The sequence below is a fragment of the Stomoxys calcitrans genome, chromosome 2 (assembly GCF_963082655.1).
Source record: "Stomoxys calcitrans chromosome 2, idStoCalc2.1, whole genome shotgun sequence".
NCBI classification, from domain to species: domain Eukaryota; kingdom Metazoa; phylum Arthropoda; class Insecta; order Diptera; family Muscidae; genus Stomoxys; species Stomoxys calcitrans.
The window spans coordinates 167228278-167242034 of NC_081553.1; the positions used below are offsets into that span (position 1 = coordinate 167228278).

The 13757-nt window shown below is 39.9% G+C and overlaps 2 protein-coding genes across 3 annotated transcripts in view; one reads left to right on the plus strand and one right to left on the minus strand.

The window, feature by feature from the left end:
* Nucleotides 1-311: 311 nt before the first annotated feature.
* Nucleotides 312-2301, minus strand: LOC106080904 (venom serine carboxypeptidase). Its single transcript, XM_013242511.2, has 2 exons — nucleotides 2186-2301; nucleotides 312-2093 (listed from the first exon to the last, which is right to left on the minus strand). The coding sequence occupies exon 2, from the start codon at nucleotides 2085-2087 to the stop codon at nucleotides 627-629; it is 1461 nt and encodes a 486-aa protein (XP_013097965.2). The 5' UTR covers nucleotides 2088-2093; nucleotides 2186-2301; the 3' UTR covers nucleotides 312-626.
* A 1024-nt stretch (nucleotides 2302-3325) lies between these two features.
* LOC106081431 (serine/threonine-protein kinase/endoribonuclease IRE1) overlaps nucleotides 3326-13757 on the plus strand; it is a 47984-nt gene continuing 37552 nt past the window's right edge. The window contains exons 1-2 of one of the 2 annotated variants that reach the window (XM_013243373.2): nucleotides 3326-3800; nucleotides 3926-4043. In XM_013243373.2, the coding sequence (XP_013098827.2) occupies nucleotides 3609-3800; nucleotides 3926-4043 (310 nt within the window). In that variant the 5' untranslated portion in view covers nucleotides 3326-3608. The remainder of the gene's footprint in view (nucleotides 3801-3925; nucleotides 4044-13757) is intronic. The other variant, XM_059363763.1, reaches the window with a different exon arrangement.

Here is a 13757-nt window from a genome sequence, read left to right on the forward strand (position 1 = left end):
GTGTTTTTAGGGAGGGTTCAGCCGTTTTTGGGTCTATAAGGAATGCACAAACAAACAAACCTACAAGCAAACACAAATTGATATTTATATATCTAAGAAGATTTTATGTAGTGGTTTTATCTCCTGGCAACGCAGATATAGGGAAGGCTTCTCTCGTTTCAGTATTTTTTATCAAGACCAGGGTTTGCCTTAATGAAAGGACCGCTGGTATATAACCGGGTCCAAACAGCTTGGTCCAGTACACCTTTTTATAGGCAAATTCTAGGCAAATCAACAAAATTAAAGCCCCGTGGCGTATGAAATAGATCAGATGTATTTCAAATTGCTTTATTATGTTTTAGGATTACATAAATTTTTACAAGACCAAATTTTTAATTCAAATGTTTTTTATTTAATTTTTAGCTAAATGATGTAGAAGTAAGTACATCTAAGTTAGGTAGTTCTCGCCATATTAACTGCATGATACAAATACAACCACAATGTCTTTCAGACTGGAATTTAACACGCTTATCTTTTTCTAATGCATTTGTTTCCTATCCTTTTTTACTTTTTCGGTAATTACAAGCTGTGCATTTTAGAGATTTTCGTATACCTAATTTGTTTTTTTTTATTTGAATAATGAACACTTAAACTATTTTCTTGTAATGGGTTAAATGGTGGATCAGAGTGTACATCCACTTCGGTTGATCAGTTGGAGCCATGTGACCAGCATTTCGCACCATAATCTCAACCAAGTGTCCAGCATGCTTGGCGTAGCCGGCAATTTCATCATCTACACGCCAAATTTCTCGAGGTGCATTCTTGTAGATTTCAGCATCCTTAAATTTCAATTTGTTCAGATAGTTGCGAGTCAAGGGATACGCTACGATTATATCTAATTGGCCATTATAAATGCATATAGTATACGTATCTAACAGTTCAGCAATCCAAGGAGCTACAGTATCCATCACATCTTTTTTCAGGAATATCTCTACTTTGTTCTGAGTATCCAAATCATGGAAAGTTAAATTGCCCACATGTATTGCACGCCGCGTTGAACTTGATTGTATAAAATCGCCCATTATTTGGCCGTAGTTATCGCCCTTTGTGTGAAGATAATTGTAATAGTAGTTGTAGCCAGTCAGATTGGAAAAAAGGGATCCGTTCACCATGTCGCCATTAAGAAGGTTATCGAAAACATCGAAAGCGCAATCCATGTCATGTTTTTGAATGCATTTAATGCCGGCCGCTTCAGCATTATGGAATTGTTCCAACCCATGATCATCAATAAGGCCTAATTGATACAAATAATCTCCATATTTCAATTGATGCACAGGATCTGATAACCCATTGCCAATAGCAAGACCCTTAAGAGGAATATGAACACGAGTATCGATGGAATTTTGCATGCGGTGAATGTGGTAAGCCAAAGCCGGTACATATTTTCCAGCATATGATTCACCAGAAATCCAAAAGCCAGCCTCTTGATTCCATTCGAAGAGCTCATACAACTGCTGCATCGCTTCGTGTAAATTATGACCAACATCTTTCTCGTTCTTTGCATATCCTTCATCTTTATCGGTAAACGAAAAGCCTGTACCTACGGGATTATCAATGAATATCAAATTGTGAGATCTACTCCATGTATAATTCCGCTTTTTCAATGCGCCATGTTTGTCAAATTCAAAAGGACCATTTTCAGTAAAAAGCCCAAACAACGAAGAAGCACCTGGTCCACCCTGTAACCATAATAAGACAGGAGCATATGCGCGGTCTTCTTCGGCCGGGAAATACCAGAAAAACATATTCGAGTTAAAACCAGGATTGACAGTTAAAAAGCCGGCATAGCTCTCAACCTCATGAAACTGGGAGCCAATCACTTGAGCTTTCTTCTGAATTTCTGCACGAGGGATTTTTGGATTGTTGATGAGCGGTGTAAGGAAAAGTGGTTCTCCTGGATTTCCTCCATCACTAAATTCCCTAAACCTTGGATAGGGGTTAACAAAACTTTTGCGATAAGGGGGGCGTTGCTCGGCAGAACTTAACCCCACAATTAAAATCAAAGCAATGCCCGCGATGGTCATTGCACAATGATTTGCACTTTTCATGACAATCTGTAAAACCAAGTTTTATAATATTTATAACTTTTGAGCAGGCGGCTAACTGTGTATGTTCATTAAAGAAAGGCTGGACTCTATACAAATACCTCTTATTGATCAGATAAGATATTACGACTTTCCGACTAAAGCAGTTCTTTGCCTGCCTGAACAAAACCGAAGAATAATAACGAAATAATGAACGAACCGCCGGTCTCCAAAACCAAAACAATGCACTTGTAATGTCGAATTTCAGGGATGCCAATTTACGATCTTTTTGTAAGGTAAACTCACACAAATTGCGTGCAGTTGTTCAGCAGGAATAATGCAAAACTTTGTATAAAGATTGGTACTATATTCGGTTTTCGCGGTAAAACTCCATATAAAAAAAATAAAAGAAAAATATTGATGAAAAGTGTTCGTTTCGCTATAATTTGTTTTTACGTCTAGTGAAAATTTACATTTTGCAAAGTTGTGTTAATTTAACTTATATCATCCAAAAATACTACAAAATCCAATTATTTTTAAAAATAAAAGCAGAAACAGTTCCTATTTAAATAGTTTTGTGATTCATTATTTATTAATTTCGAAAGGGTGAGTTTTGTTTGAAATTGCAACAACATATATGAATTGGGTGCGGTCCACACACTCGCATTTGTATGTAAACATGTACGTAAGCAGCTGATAAATTGGTTGGTGCCATATGAATTTTTATATGTAAATGGCAACATTTTGGCATAAAAAATCAAATGTGGTAACATTGTCAAACCACCGAAAGAAAGATTTAGGGAAATTCTCCTACCAATGTACCGTTTGCGAAGTGATGGAGAAAAATAGGCAAAAAAGTAGTACTCTGCAAAAACAAATTTTAGTGGCAAAGCTTGCAACTATTTATTTTATTTATTGAGACCACCTTTAATTGTTTCGCCAAGATGGCAATATGGCGATTTTACCTGAAAAATTATTGAACTTTTTTCTTCTTCTAACCTCGGCAAACATACAGCTGCTCAGCCGGCATTTGATATTACGAGTTGTAAACAATCCACCAGGGTTACATAGAAAAATATTGTTGTTGGGCAAATGACCCTACCTTCTAAGTTCTTGTACCGTGGTACGCTTGTTGACGACACATTAGATATACCGTGTAAAACGGTCATTTTGTATTTTAGTGTTTTGCCAGACGCAAACGCCACTAATACTTAGTTTTGTGCGGGCCTAAAAACGTTCGAATTGCAGATGTGTCAATTCACATCAGTTTTCCGACAGTTCTATTTTGACATTTTTTCTGAAATACGGATCGTGGAGTGCTAATAATTTTGTGATTTGTCAAAGTATTGATTATAGAGTCAATGGAAGATATTGCTTACAGCAAAAAAATTGAAAACAGTGACAACGTCAAAACAAAAACGCAAATTATGCGTAAATTACAACGAAAATAGTCTTTCGTGTTTTGGGGAAAAAAGAGAAAAACAAAGTGAACACACAACCGAACACCCTACACAGCCAATCGTTGGCACACTTGCACAAACCAATATGTTTTCAATGGTCGGCAGTTCGGGAACGGGCGATAAAATGAAAAAGTCTTTTCGCAAATCGTTGTTTCTATTTCGTTGTTTTATATTAGTGATTGTTATTGCATCAGCCTTCGCTACAGCAACTACAACTACGCAGAAAGCAGAAGATAGTGAGGTCGTTGACGATGATATTAGTAATCGTCTGCCGAAGGTATGTTTTGGTTTGTCATCAATCCAAACTCCACTCCTGCATCTTGAAATTGGCAAATTTCATTAGCAACCGGGAATATGTACTCTTTCATATGTTCATGCATATTGTATGGCTATCTCTTTTAGGAGGGCTGCACAGATTTGGCCCGTGACGAGGAAACCCTGATGGTTTTTTCGACATTAGGGGGCGGTTTGACGGCGATCGATCCAATAACAAGCGAGATACGTTGGACCATAGCGGATGGTAATTATGATAACTCACATACATGAAATTCATGAAACTCATATTTAAACACATATTGTATATAGTTTTTTATTTATTCATCCATTCGTACACTGACTTATCGAATTTCTATGCATAGGCAGACACACATCTGTTCTTGTTCATTATAATTATTATGCCAGTACCAGACGACCGACTGTTCGTAGGCATGTGTGCATCATAATGGTGGTGGCACACATATTTATTGTTTACAATTTAACAAATATTCTTCGTTTAAGCCAATAAGATCATCGACTGCATAACAATAGAACATTGAAGTCCTGAGACTGAATGAAATGCTATGGCTTTCATTCTAGCTCTTTTAATAAAGTCAAGCATTGTATAAACTCCATGCGCGTCTCTCTAAAAAAATGAAAATTTTACTCCAAACTAAGTGTAAATGAAGTACCTTGTCTATGATATTGATTGAGAACCCGAGCTTAATATGTAATGTCTGGGTTATAACAGATATAAGTAGACCTACTTAGCAGTTTCTGCATTGCGCGAATAATATCGATATCATTAGCATAAGCAGGTAGTTTATGTTGTTTGTTATATATCGTATTTGCCATCAGATTTATCCTAAATCTTTTCAGGGTCATGCTAATGTACGATTTTGTATGACTCGTTCCTTGTCTCAGTAGCATTACAGCAATTACCATGAATTCCTTGATGAAGGTTTCTAGAATCCTTACTTGCTTAGTTTGCTGCCATAGACCACTTATTCCAGTTAAAGATAGGTGCCCTACCTCCTCGATCTTCTTTGCTGCTTCTCGAATTTCTGACACCTTTCTGAATCGATATTGGCAATCCGTATTGATGACAGTAGTAAAGTGCTCTCTCGCAATCTTTGGTCATATCTTTTGGTTTTAATCGCTTGTCAAATTTAAAAACGCCTTGTAATATTTTATCATATCGGTGAGTTCGTAAACTTCATATAGACAATCGTTGTTTTCACTTTTCAAGTTTTTTGCGTTAGGGCGAAGATCATTAAATTTTACAATTTTTGTTTATTTCTCTTTCGAGACGAGCTGAAAGATCGGAGATGCAAATGTAAAAGCAAGGCCATAGATAGCAACACACACCGACCACTATGGGACGCGTTTCGCCTTTGGTTAAAAGACTTTTCAACCATATTAGGTGCGATGGCTTCAAGGGTCGTGCGTTGGTATATTGTATTTGAATCCTATTAATAGCGAAAACGCATCTATGATACAATTACTACATTAACCACGCTCGACAACCCTGTCTGTTAGCTGTACTTTTCCCAATGCATGTATTTTTGTGCAATGACAGACATTATTTCTGTGACAAATTACACTTCTTCCGTACTACACATGATTTTGTGCATCTGTTGGAAGTTGTATTGATGGCTTTGAACGTGTACCCAGGTTCGAATCCCGGCCGGGCTCTGCCGAACCTTTCACTTTTCAAGTTTTTTGCCTGTTAGGGCGAAGATCATGTTGTTGTTGTGGCCACATTTTCATGTGGAGGTGGCGATCCTCTTGTCATATCGAGCATCATAGTCTCTCAGTATTTGTGCAAGAGCCGGTGCCACCCGGCCTCTCACTGAGACCCACCGCTCAATACCGTTGCTAGTCCGCGACTCCCATAGCAGCTACTCCGTATGGAGCATTCCACTATCCGCATCATGTGGACGCGCCCGTTAGCTCGCAGCTAAGGTTCTCACGACAGCAATGAACACCACACAGATCGGACCTCAGTGTTGCAGCCTTCGTGGTGCTTACAGCTATCCCGTGCAGGGATATAGACAATTCAACGTTCCAGGCATTAGTTTGTGTTAGGTTGGATGGCACGCGCCCAGCAAGTGTCCGTTGCAAGATTCTTCCCTCGGAGACTTTAGATACATTGTGTTCGCCCTAGGAGGAGAAAAGCAGAAGAAACAGGAAAAAAGAATGCAGATAGAAATAAAGAAGATAACCCGGCAGGGGATGTCTTTGTGTGTTGTTCGTGGTCATCACAAGCCTCATATTTCGCTGCAAGAAATCTGAAGATATCCGCCACCAAATCTTCAGCCACACTGTTCACTACAAATACGCGTGAGGTGAATTCTGAGCTGTCTGTGATGGTCGATGGAGAATTGATTCCGACCATCAAGTGTCCCAAAATACTTGGCGTCACATTTGACAGCTCCTACACTTTCTCCCCACATGCCACAGCAATCTGCAATAAAGTCAAAAGTAGAAACAAGGTCCTCAAGTCACTCGCTGGCAGCACTTGGGGTGCAGACAAAGAAACCTTGTTGACCACGTACAAAGCAATTGGCCGGTCTGTGGTAAGTTATGCAGCGCCAGTGTGGTCACGTCAGCTTTGTGACACGCAGTGGAATAATATTCAGATCTGTCAAAATGCCGCCCTCCGAACTGCGACGGGCTGCCTCCTTAGTTCTCATGTGGACCACCTCCACCAGGAGACAAAGATCCTACCAGTGCGAAGACATAACTACATGCTGTCTAAGCAATACCTTTTGGGCTGTTATCGCAGAAATCATCCAAATCATCATCTTGTGGATAGATACCCACCGCCCAGAAGCCTTAAGGTAGATCTACATGATCTAGAGCGTGAGGTCCAGCGCTACAAGAGAGAACCTCTAGATAAAGCGGCATATCAAGCGGGTCTGAACAACATTCATGCAGACACGGTAGCAGACGCGTTAACTGGCTACCGGGTGAATGTAGTCCTTGGAGAACGACCGCCACCCATTGCACCCGAAGAAATCGACCTCCCCCGGCAAACCAGAGTGATTCTGGCTCAATTACGTTCCGGCAGATGCAGCCGCCTCAATTCCCACAGAGCTAGGATTGATGCCGACGTGCAAGATGTATGTCCCGACTGTAACCAGGGACCGCACGATACACGTCACCTGTTTAACTGCCCGGCCAGACCCACTCGACTCAGACCCAGATCCCTGTGGACGCACCCCATCTTAGTCGCGGAGTTCCTGGGTCTTGACACTCAACAGAATCAAGCAGACGAAAGATAGTACACAATAAACTGCTACAACAACAACAACAACAACAACAAGCTCAGCTGAGAGAGGGTTGTCGAAAGGTTGGAGCTGCAACTGCCGCTCGAACTATCAGAGACATCGAGTGGAGAGTCTCAGTGAGAGATCAGCCGGCTGACGGGATTAAAACTCAATTTATTATCCACCAACACCCCAAAAGCAACATCAATATTATTGTACTTAACATGAATACTGTCTAGCATACCAGGCGAAAACATAAGGTGCTTACATTTAGAAGGATTAATGGAAAGGCTATTTACACTCATCCAAGTACTATGCTTCAGCAGGAACATATCAATCGTTGACTGCAAAATTGCCGGGCAACCAATCCGACAATTCGCCTAATAAGTTGTTACCGAACAAAATAAATAGGAGGGGAACTAAAACCGACCTATTCGGAATCCCGCTCTTAACATCAAACAACACGCACTACTCGAAAACCGGTAAATGTCAATTATTTTACGCAAGAACTTACCATAGTCACCCCTGTCAAAAGCCGTTTTTAAATCTAATAGAACACAAAACCGCTCACCACCAAAGTTTATGCAGAATGTAATCTGTTAAACCAAGAAGCAAAGGTATTGTGTTTCTGTTACGTCTAAACACACACTGAGCATCATGCAACACCGACTTGCCCTCCAAAAAGTCCAACATCTTGAACTTCAACACGTTTTCCTTCCTTGGACAGGAGAGGAAGAACATATATAGTTCGGCACTCGTTTAAAGAGTAAGGTGTTTTTTTTCCGCACAGGAACTATTTTCGACACTTTCCAATGGTTTGGAAAACATAAAAAATTAAAAAATCCTTAAGATGGTATAGACCAAGTGTAAATCATCTTCAGAAAATTCAATGTGAAGCCACCCAACCTTGATGCATTGGGCTTAACTGCTCCAAATACCTCATCTAAATTACAGCCAGTAAAATAATGAAATGAAACCTCTTTTCATAAAGATTTTCTTATGAACAAAACCTGGCGCAGTAATGAAATATGCACTACGCAATTAAATACTACTTTCATATGAAATGTATTTACTATCCACCACAATTGGTATTATTCTAAACGGATGACATCTGTTATAATAACATTTTATTAGTTACAGTACTGTTTACGCAGTCTAATTTACAAGAGGTGACACAATCATTGTCAATTTAATAATGAGGCACCTAAAAGTGAGTAATGTATGGTACACATTGTCCACATTGGTCCTACAAACCAAAACAAGACAAATTGAATTTAACAAGTAACGCGTTAACAAAACGAACAACTTAAAGATTGAAATCCACAGTATACCCCATAATTGTGTCATACAGTGATATGCACACTCACATATTTGCACTTTATATTTGTTGTTGTTGTCGTTGTAGTCACATTTTTATGTGGAGGTGGTGATCCTCGTCAAGCTCTTATAGGCGAGCAAATTCGTACCGGTCCAAAGGATCTATAGCCGCGGGAATAAGGTTCTTGTTGTAGCAGTGTGTTATACACTGAGACGGCAGGCCTTGCAGTTGAAAAATTCCATCGTGTCAATCCGGTACGTACAACCGTCAGCCATGGGATTGGGAATAAGGTGGATATTGGTTATTTAAAGGCGTTAATAACTCGAATTGTCATATCGAACATCATAGGCACTCAGTATTTGTGCAAGAGCCGGTGCCACCCGGCCTCTCACTGAGACTCTCCGCTCGATACCGTTGATAGTCCGCGACTTCCATAGCAGCTACTCCTTATGGAGCATTCCACTATCCGCATCATGTAGACGCGCCAGTAGCTCGCAGCTAAGCTTCTAGTGACAGCAATGAACACCACACAGATCGGACCTCAATGTTCCAGCCAGTGTGGTGCTCACAACTATCCCGCGCCGGGCTTTATATTTGTAGTTGTATGTACACGATAATGTGTAAAAGAATGTCTGTTTTTGTCGTCCGCTGGTCGAATGTATAAAAAATGGTAATGCCCCAAGATTATGCGGCTTAATATGAACAGGCTGCCGTTGCTTTGAAGTTCTTTTCAAAGTTTGAACAGAAGGCTGGCTCATTTCTTGTTGTTTGTCATCACAGATCTCAATGTTGAGAGTTCGAAGGACAATGGTATTAGCTGTCATGGCATTGGAGAGGACTAATCTATAGAGCTTAGCGGTGTGTGCCCTGCACTGTTATGACAATGTATATATATCAATCCTATGGCAGTCGGTTGTATGTACCGGATTGACCCGATGAATTCCTTCATCAGCAAGGGCTGCCGCCTCAGTGTACCACACACTGTTACAACAACAACAATACCTTTGTACCTTTTTATACCCTCCACCATAGAATGGGGGTATACTAATTTCGTCATTTTGTTTGTAACACCTCGAAATATGCGCCTGAAACCCCCTAAAGTATATATATTCTTGATCGTCATGTCATTTTAAGTCGATCTAGCCATGTCCGTCCGTCTGTCTGTCGAAAGCACGCTAACTTTCGGAGGAGTAAATCTAGCCGCTTGAAATTTTGCATAAATACTTTTTATTAGTATAGGTCGGTTGGGATTGTAAATGGGCCAAATCGGTCCACGTTTTGATATAGCTGCCATATAAACCGATCTTGGGTCTTGACTTCTTGAGTCTCTAGAGGGCGCAATTCTCGTCCGATTTGTACAACGGCTTCTCCCATGACCGTCAACATACGTTTTCAATATGGTCTGAATCGATCAATAGCTTGATACAGCTCCCATATAAACCTATCTCCCGATTTTACTTCTAGAGCCACTACAAGGCGCAATTCTTATCCGAATGAACTGAAATATTACACAATGACTTCTATAATGTTCAGCATTCATTTATGGTCCGAATCGGACTATAACTTGATATAGCTCTTATAGCATAACAGTTCTTATTCAATATTCTTTGTTTGCCTAATAAGAGATACCGCGCATAGAACTCGACAAATGCGAACCATGGTGGAGGGTATATAAAATTCGGCACGGCCGAACTTAGCACGATCTTACTTGTTTGCTACATGGTCCATTTGGTACCTTTTCATGCTCTGAGATTTTTTTTTTAACTATTCGGTTGTTTTCGAGCTTCATCTTTTACAGAAAAGTAGTTCTTAATTTAGGAAACACATCGGCATAAAATAGGGATATTCATTTGTTAGACGATCGAATCATTTCGGACTGACTGTTGAATTTGCCTTATGCAGGACGTTTGGGATTTTAATGAAGCAATAATAGTTCATATATGACCTATTGAGGCACTAGAAAATTTTGGGGAGGGGTCTTGATACTTTACAACCAATCATCGCGTTCTACTTCTAAATACCTTTCATGAAAGTCCCATATTGTACCCATTGGCCTACATGTCTGTTTTGTGTTGGGCCGTTCCCCTTAGGTACTTGACTTAAAATTTCTGATTTCCGTTTTTGGGTTACTATCAATTTACATCAAAAATTCGGATTAATCGGTTCACCAATGGCCTATGTACATATATCTCGCATATATCGAAAAAATGGGGGCCTTTCGTCTTCGGTTAGGTTTATATATAAAGGGCAGTTGTACTGTGTATTCAGAAATCGGTAAGGTTTTCCGGAGAAAAATGTTCGATTTCAGCACTCGAATATTTTTGAAATTTATATGCAAAACAAAAAAGTACTCTTTCGTACCAATAAGAAGTACCTCCCTAATGTACACAGTAAAAAATCGACAAAAATTTTTCAATTAAAAAATTAATTGAAAATAAAATCGTTTCAGTTAAAAAATTTAAATTTAATTAAATACAGCTTGAATATTGTTTCATTCACAATCGTGTTCGAACAATTTTTTTCAATTAAAAAATTAATTGTTTCAATCATTTTCTAATCGAATCTTAAAAATTTTTAAATATGGTGCTAAAGTAAATTCAATTAAGTGCTATTTGGCCCCCTTCAATACAAAGGGAAGAAGATTTCAAAGCCCTATACGTCCCACATTTCCCTAAATATATAACAATACTATGGCAGCCGGTTCTACTTGCCGGCTCAACCTGATGGAGTCCTTCATCGACCAAGGACTGCCTTTGGCCAAACAATGCACCTCAAGTTAATGTTCCAGGGGGTAAGAATATGTGTAACAAACATAGACATTAATTGGAATTTTTAAGAAATTTCTATCATTTTTTTAATTGAAAATGCAATTTTTTAAATGAAAAATTTTTTTAATTACGTTTACAAAAATGGTGATTGATATTATCATTTTCGTGATTGAAGCAGTTTCAAATAAAAAAATTAATTGGATCAATTAATTTCGTGATTGAAATCGATGTTTATATAATTTTTTCTGTGTAGGGAGAAAAACTACTCCAGTGACGTAGTATGGACATAAATAATTGGATTTCAATTCTGAGTTAAATACATATTCGTCCAGTAACAATAAGCTTTAAATATAAGATCCACCAACTCGTTTTGGCAAACTAAACTCATTTGTGCGTCACAACGTACAAAGTACATTGTCATGAGATTTTCTTGTTTGTCTCACGCTTGAAAGAACCTGAAAAAATTCTGAATATTTAACTGAAGGTGTCAATACGGATTAATGAAACAATTTACATATTGGGCATACAACAATTGGGTTACTAGGAAATCAAGTTTCATTCATTGGAATGGTAAAAATAATGAAGGAAATTATTTTTTAAACGATATCTGATTAAAGTTGTCCTATATCGCCTATATTGAAGTGAATAAACTGGAACATTTTATTTATAAATGTGGGTATGTGAATCAGTTAGCAAGATATCTGCACTTTTCTTGGTTTAAAAAAAGTTAATACAGTATAGACACTAGAGTGATGAATTGTTTATAACCTCATATTCCTATATCATATTTTATTTAAGGTTAGATAAAATCTTAAATATTAGGTAATTCGTAAAAAAAAACATCTCACCCAAAATGATTTACAAAATTTCACAAAATTTGCACGTCGGTGTCAATCCTTGCTCTGTAGGCGTTGAGGCGGCTGCATCTGCCGGAACGTAATTGAGCCAGAACTACTCTGGTTTGCCGGGGAGGTCAATTTCTTCCGATGCAATGGAAGACCGTCGTTCTCCAAGGACTACTTTCGCCCGGTAGCCATTTACCGCATCTGCTATCGTGTCTGTATGAATGTTGTCTAGACCTGTTTGATATGAACCTCACGCTCTAGATCATACAGATCTACATGAAGGCTTCTGGGCGGTGGATACCTATCCACAATATGATTATTTGGATGGTCTTTGCGATATCAGCCCAAAAGGTATTGCTTAGACAGCATGTGGTTATGTCTTCGCATTGGTAGGATCTTTGTCTCCTGATGGAGGTGGTCCACATGAGAACTCAAGAGACAGCCCGTCGCAGTTTGGAGGGCGGCATTCTGACAGATCTGAATATTATTCCACTGCGTGTCACAAAGTTGACGAGACCACATTGGCGCTGCATAATTTACCACAGACCGGCCAATTGGTTTGTACGTGGTCAACAAGGTTTCTTTGTTTGCACCCCAAGTGCTGCCGGCAAGTGACTTGAGGACCTTGTTTCTGCTTTTGACTTTATCGCAAATTGCTTTATCATGTAAGGGAAAATGTGTAAGCAATGCAACGCCAAGTATTTTGAGACACATGATGGTCGGAATCATTTCTCCATCGACCATCACAGTCAGCTCAGTATTCACCTCACGCGTATATGTAGTGAACAATATGGCTGAAGATTTGGTGGCGGATATCTTCAGATTTCTTGCAGCGAAATATGAGGCAAGTTCGTTGAGGTAGACGTTCATCCTATCGCAGATGTCATCAATGGTTGGGGGGTCTGATGCCATGATCGTACAATCGTCCGCATATGATACGATCTCTATGCCGTCGGTGGAGGCGGTGAAATGGAAGAAAGGTAGAGGTTAAAGAGTGTCGGAGACATCACCCACCTTGGGGAACTCCCTGTTTCACACGAAGGTGCTTCGACTTCTTATCCCCAAATTCCACAAATGACTAGAGACCACACCGATAATTCGCGACCCAGCGTTTCAAGCCTGGCTGGAGGGACGTGTTGGCGATGTCCTCAAATAATTGGGCATGGCTGACCGTGTCGAATGCCTTCGATAGGTCCAGTGCCACGAGGACCGTCCTATCACACGGCCTGGGCAGATTGAAGCCACGGCAAATGTGTGCGGTGATTGCATGCAAAACAGTTGTTGTGCTATGCAGTCTTCGAAATCAATGTTGATGCTCGGCGAATGAAAATTCTCATACGAGGCTCGGGTAGCGGGATCACTCTGCCCATTTTCCAGACATCGGGAACTATGAGTGTTCAATGACAGGTTGAGGACAGTGGTAAGGTACTCAACTCGAGGTGAATCCAGATTCTTCACATCAATGTAGAGATTCCGTCGGGGCGCCTTAGAAGATTTGGCGCCACGGATGACTTTCGTAACTTCGCCCATGGTAAATTGTGATGGCTGTTCATCGGCTCGGAGACCACGAATGCGGCGAATGGCTCTCCTCCTTGCCCTGTCTCTCTCGGGATGCACAATAAATTGACGGTTGAACAACCTAGCGCATCTCTTCTGATCAGTCACTGTTATATCGCCAAAAGTGACTGAGGTCCTGTCATCCCGTCTACCGGGATTTGAGAGTGACTTAACAGTGGCCCACAGTTTGCCTACACCGGTGCCTAAGTTACATTGCTC

What these genes read in the sequence shown, in the direction of transcription:
- LOC106080904 (XM_013242511.2), bottom strand. Translation starts at nt 2,087, where the DNA reads ATGAAAAGTGCAAATCATTGTGCAATGACCATCGCGGGCATTGCTTTG.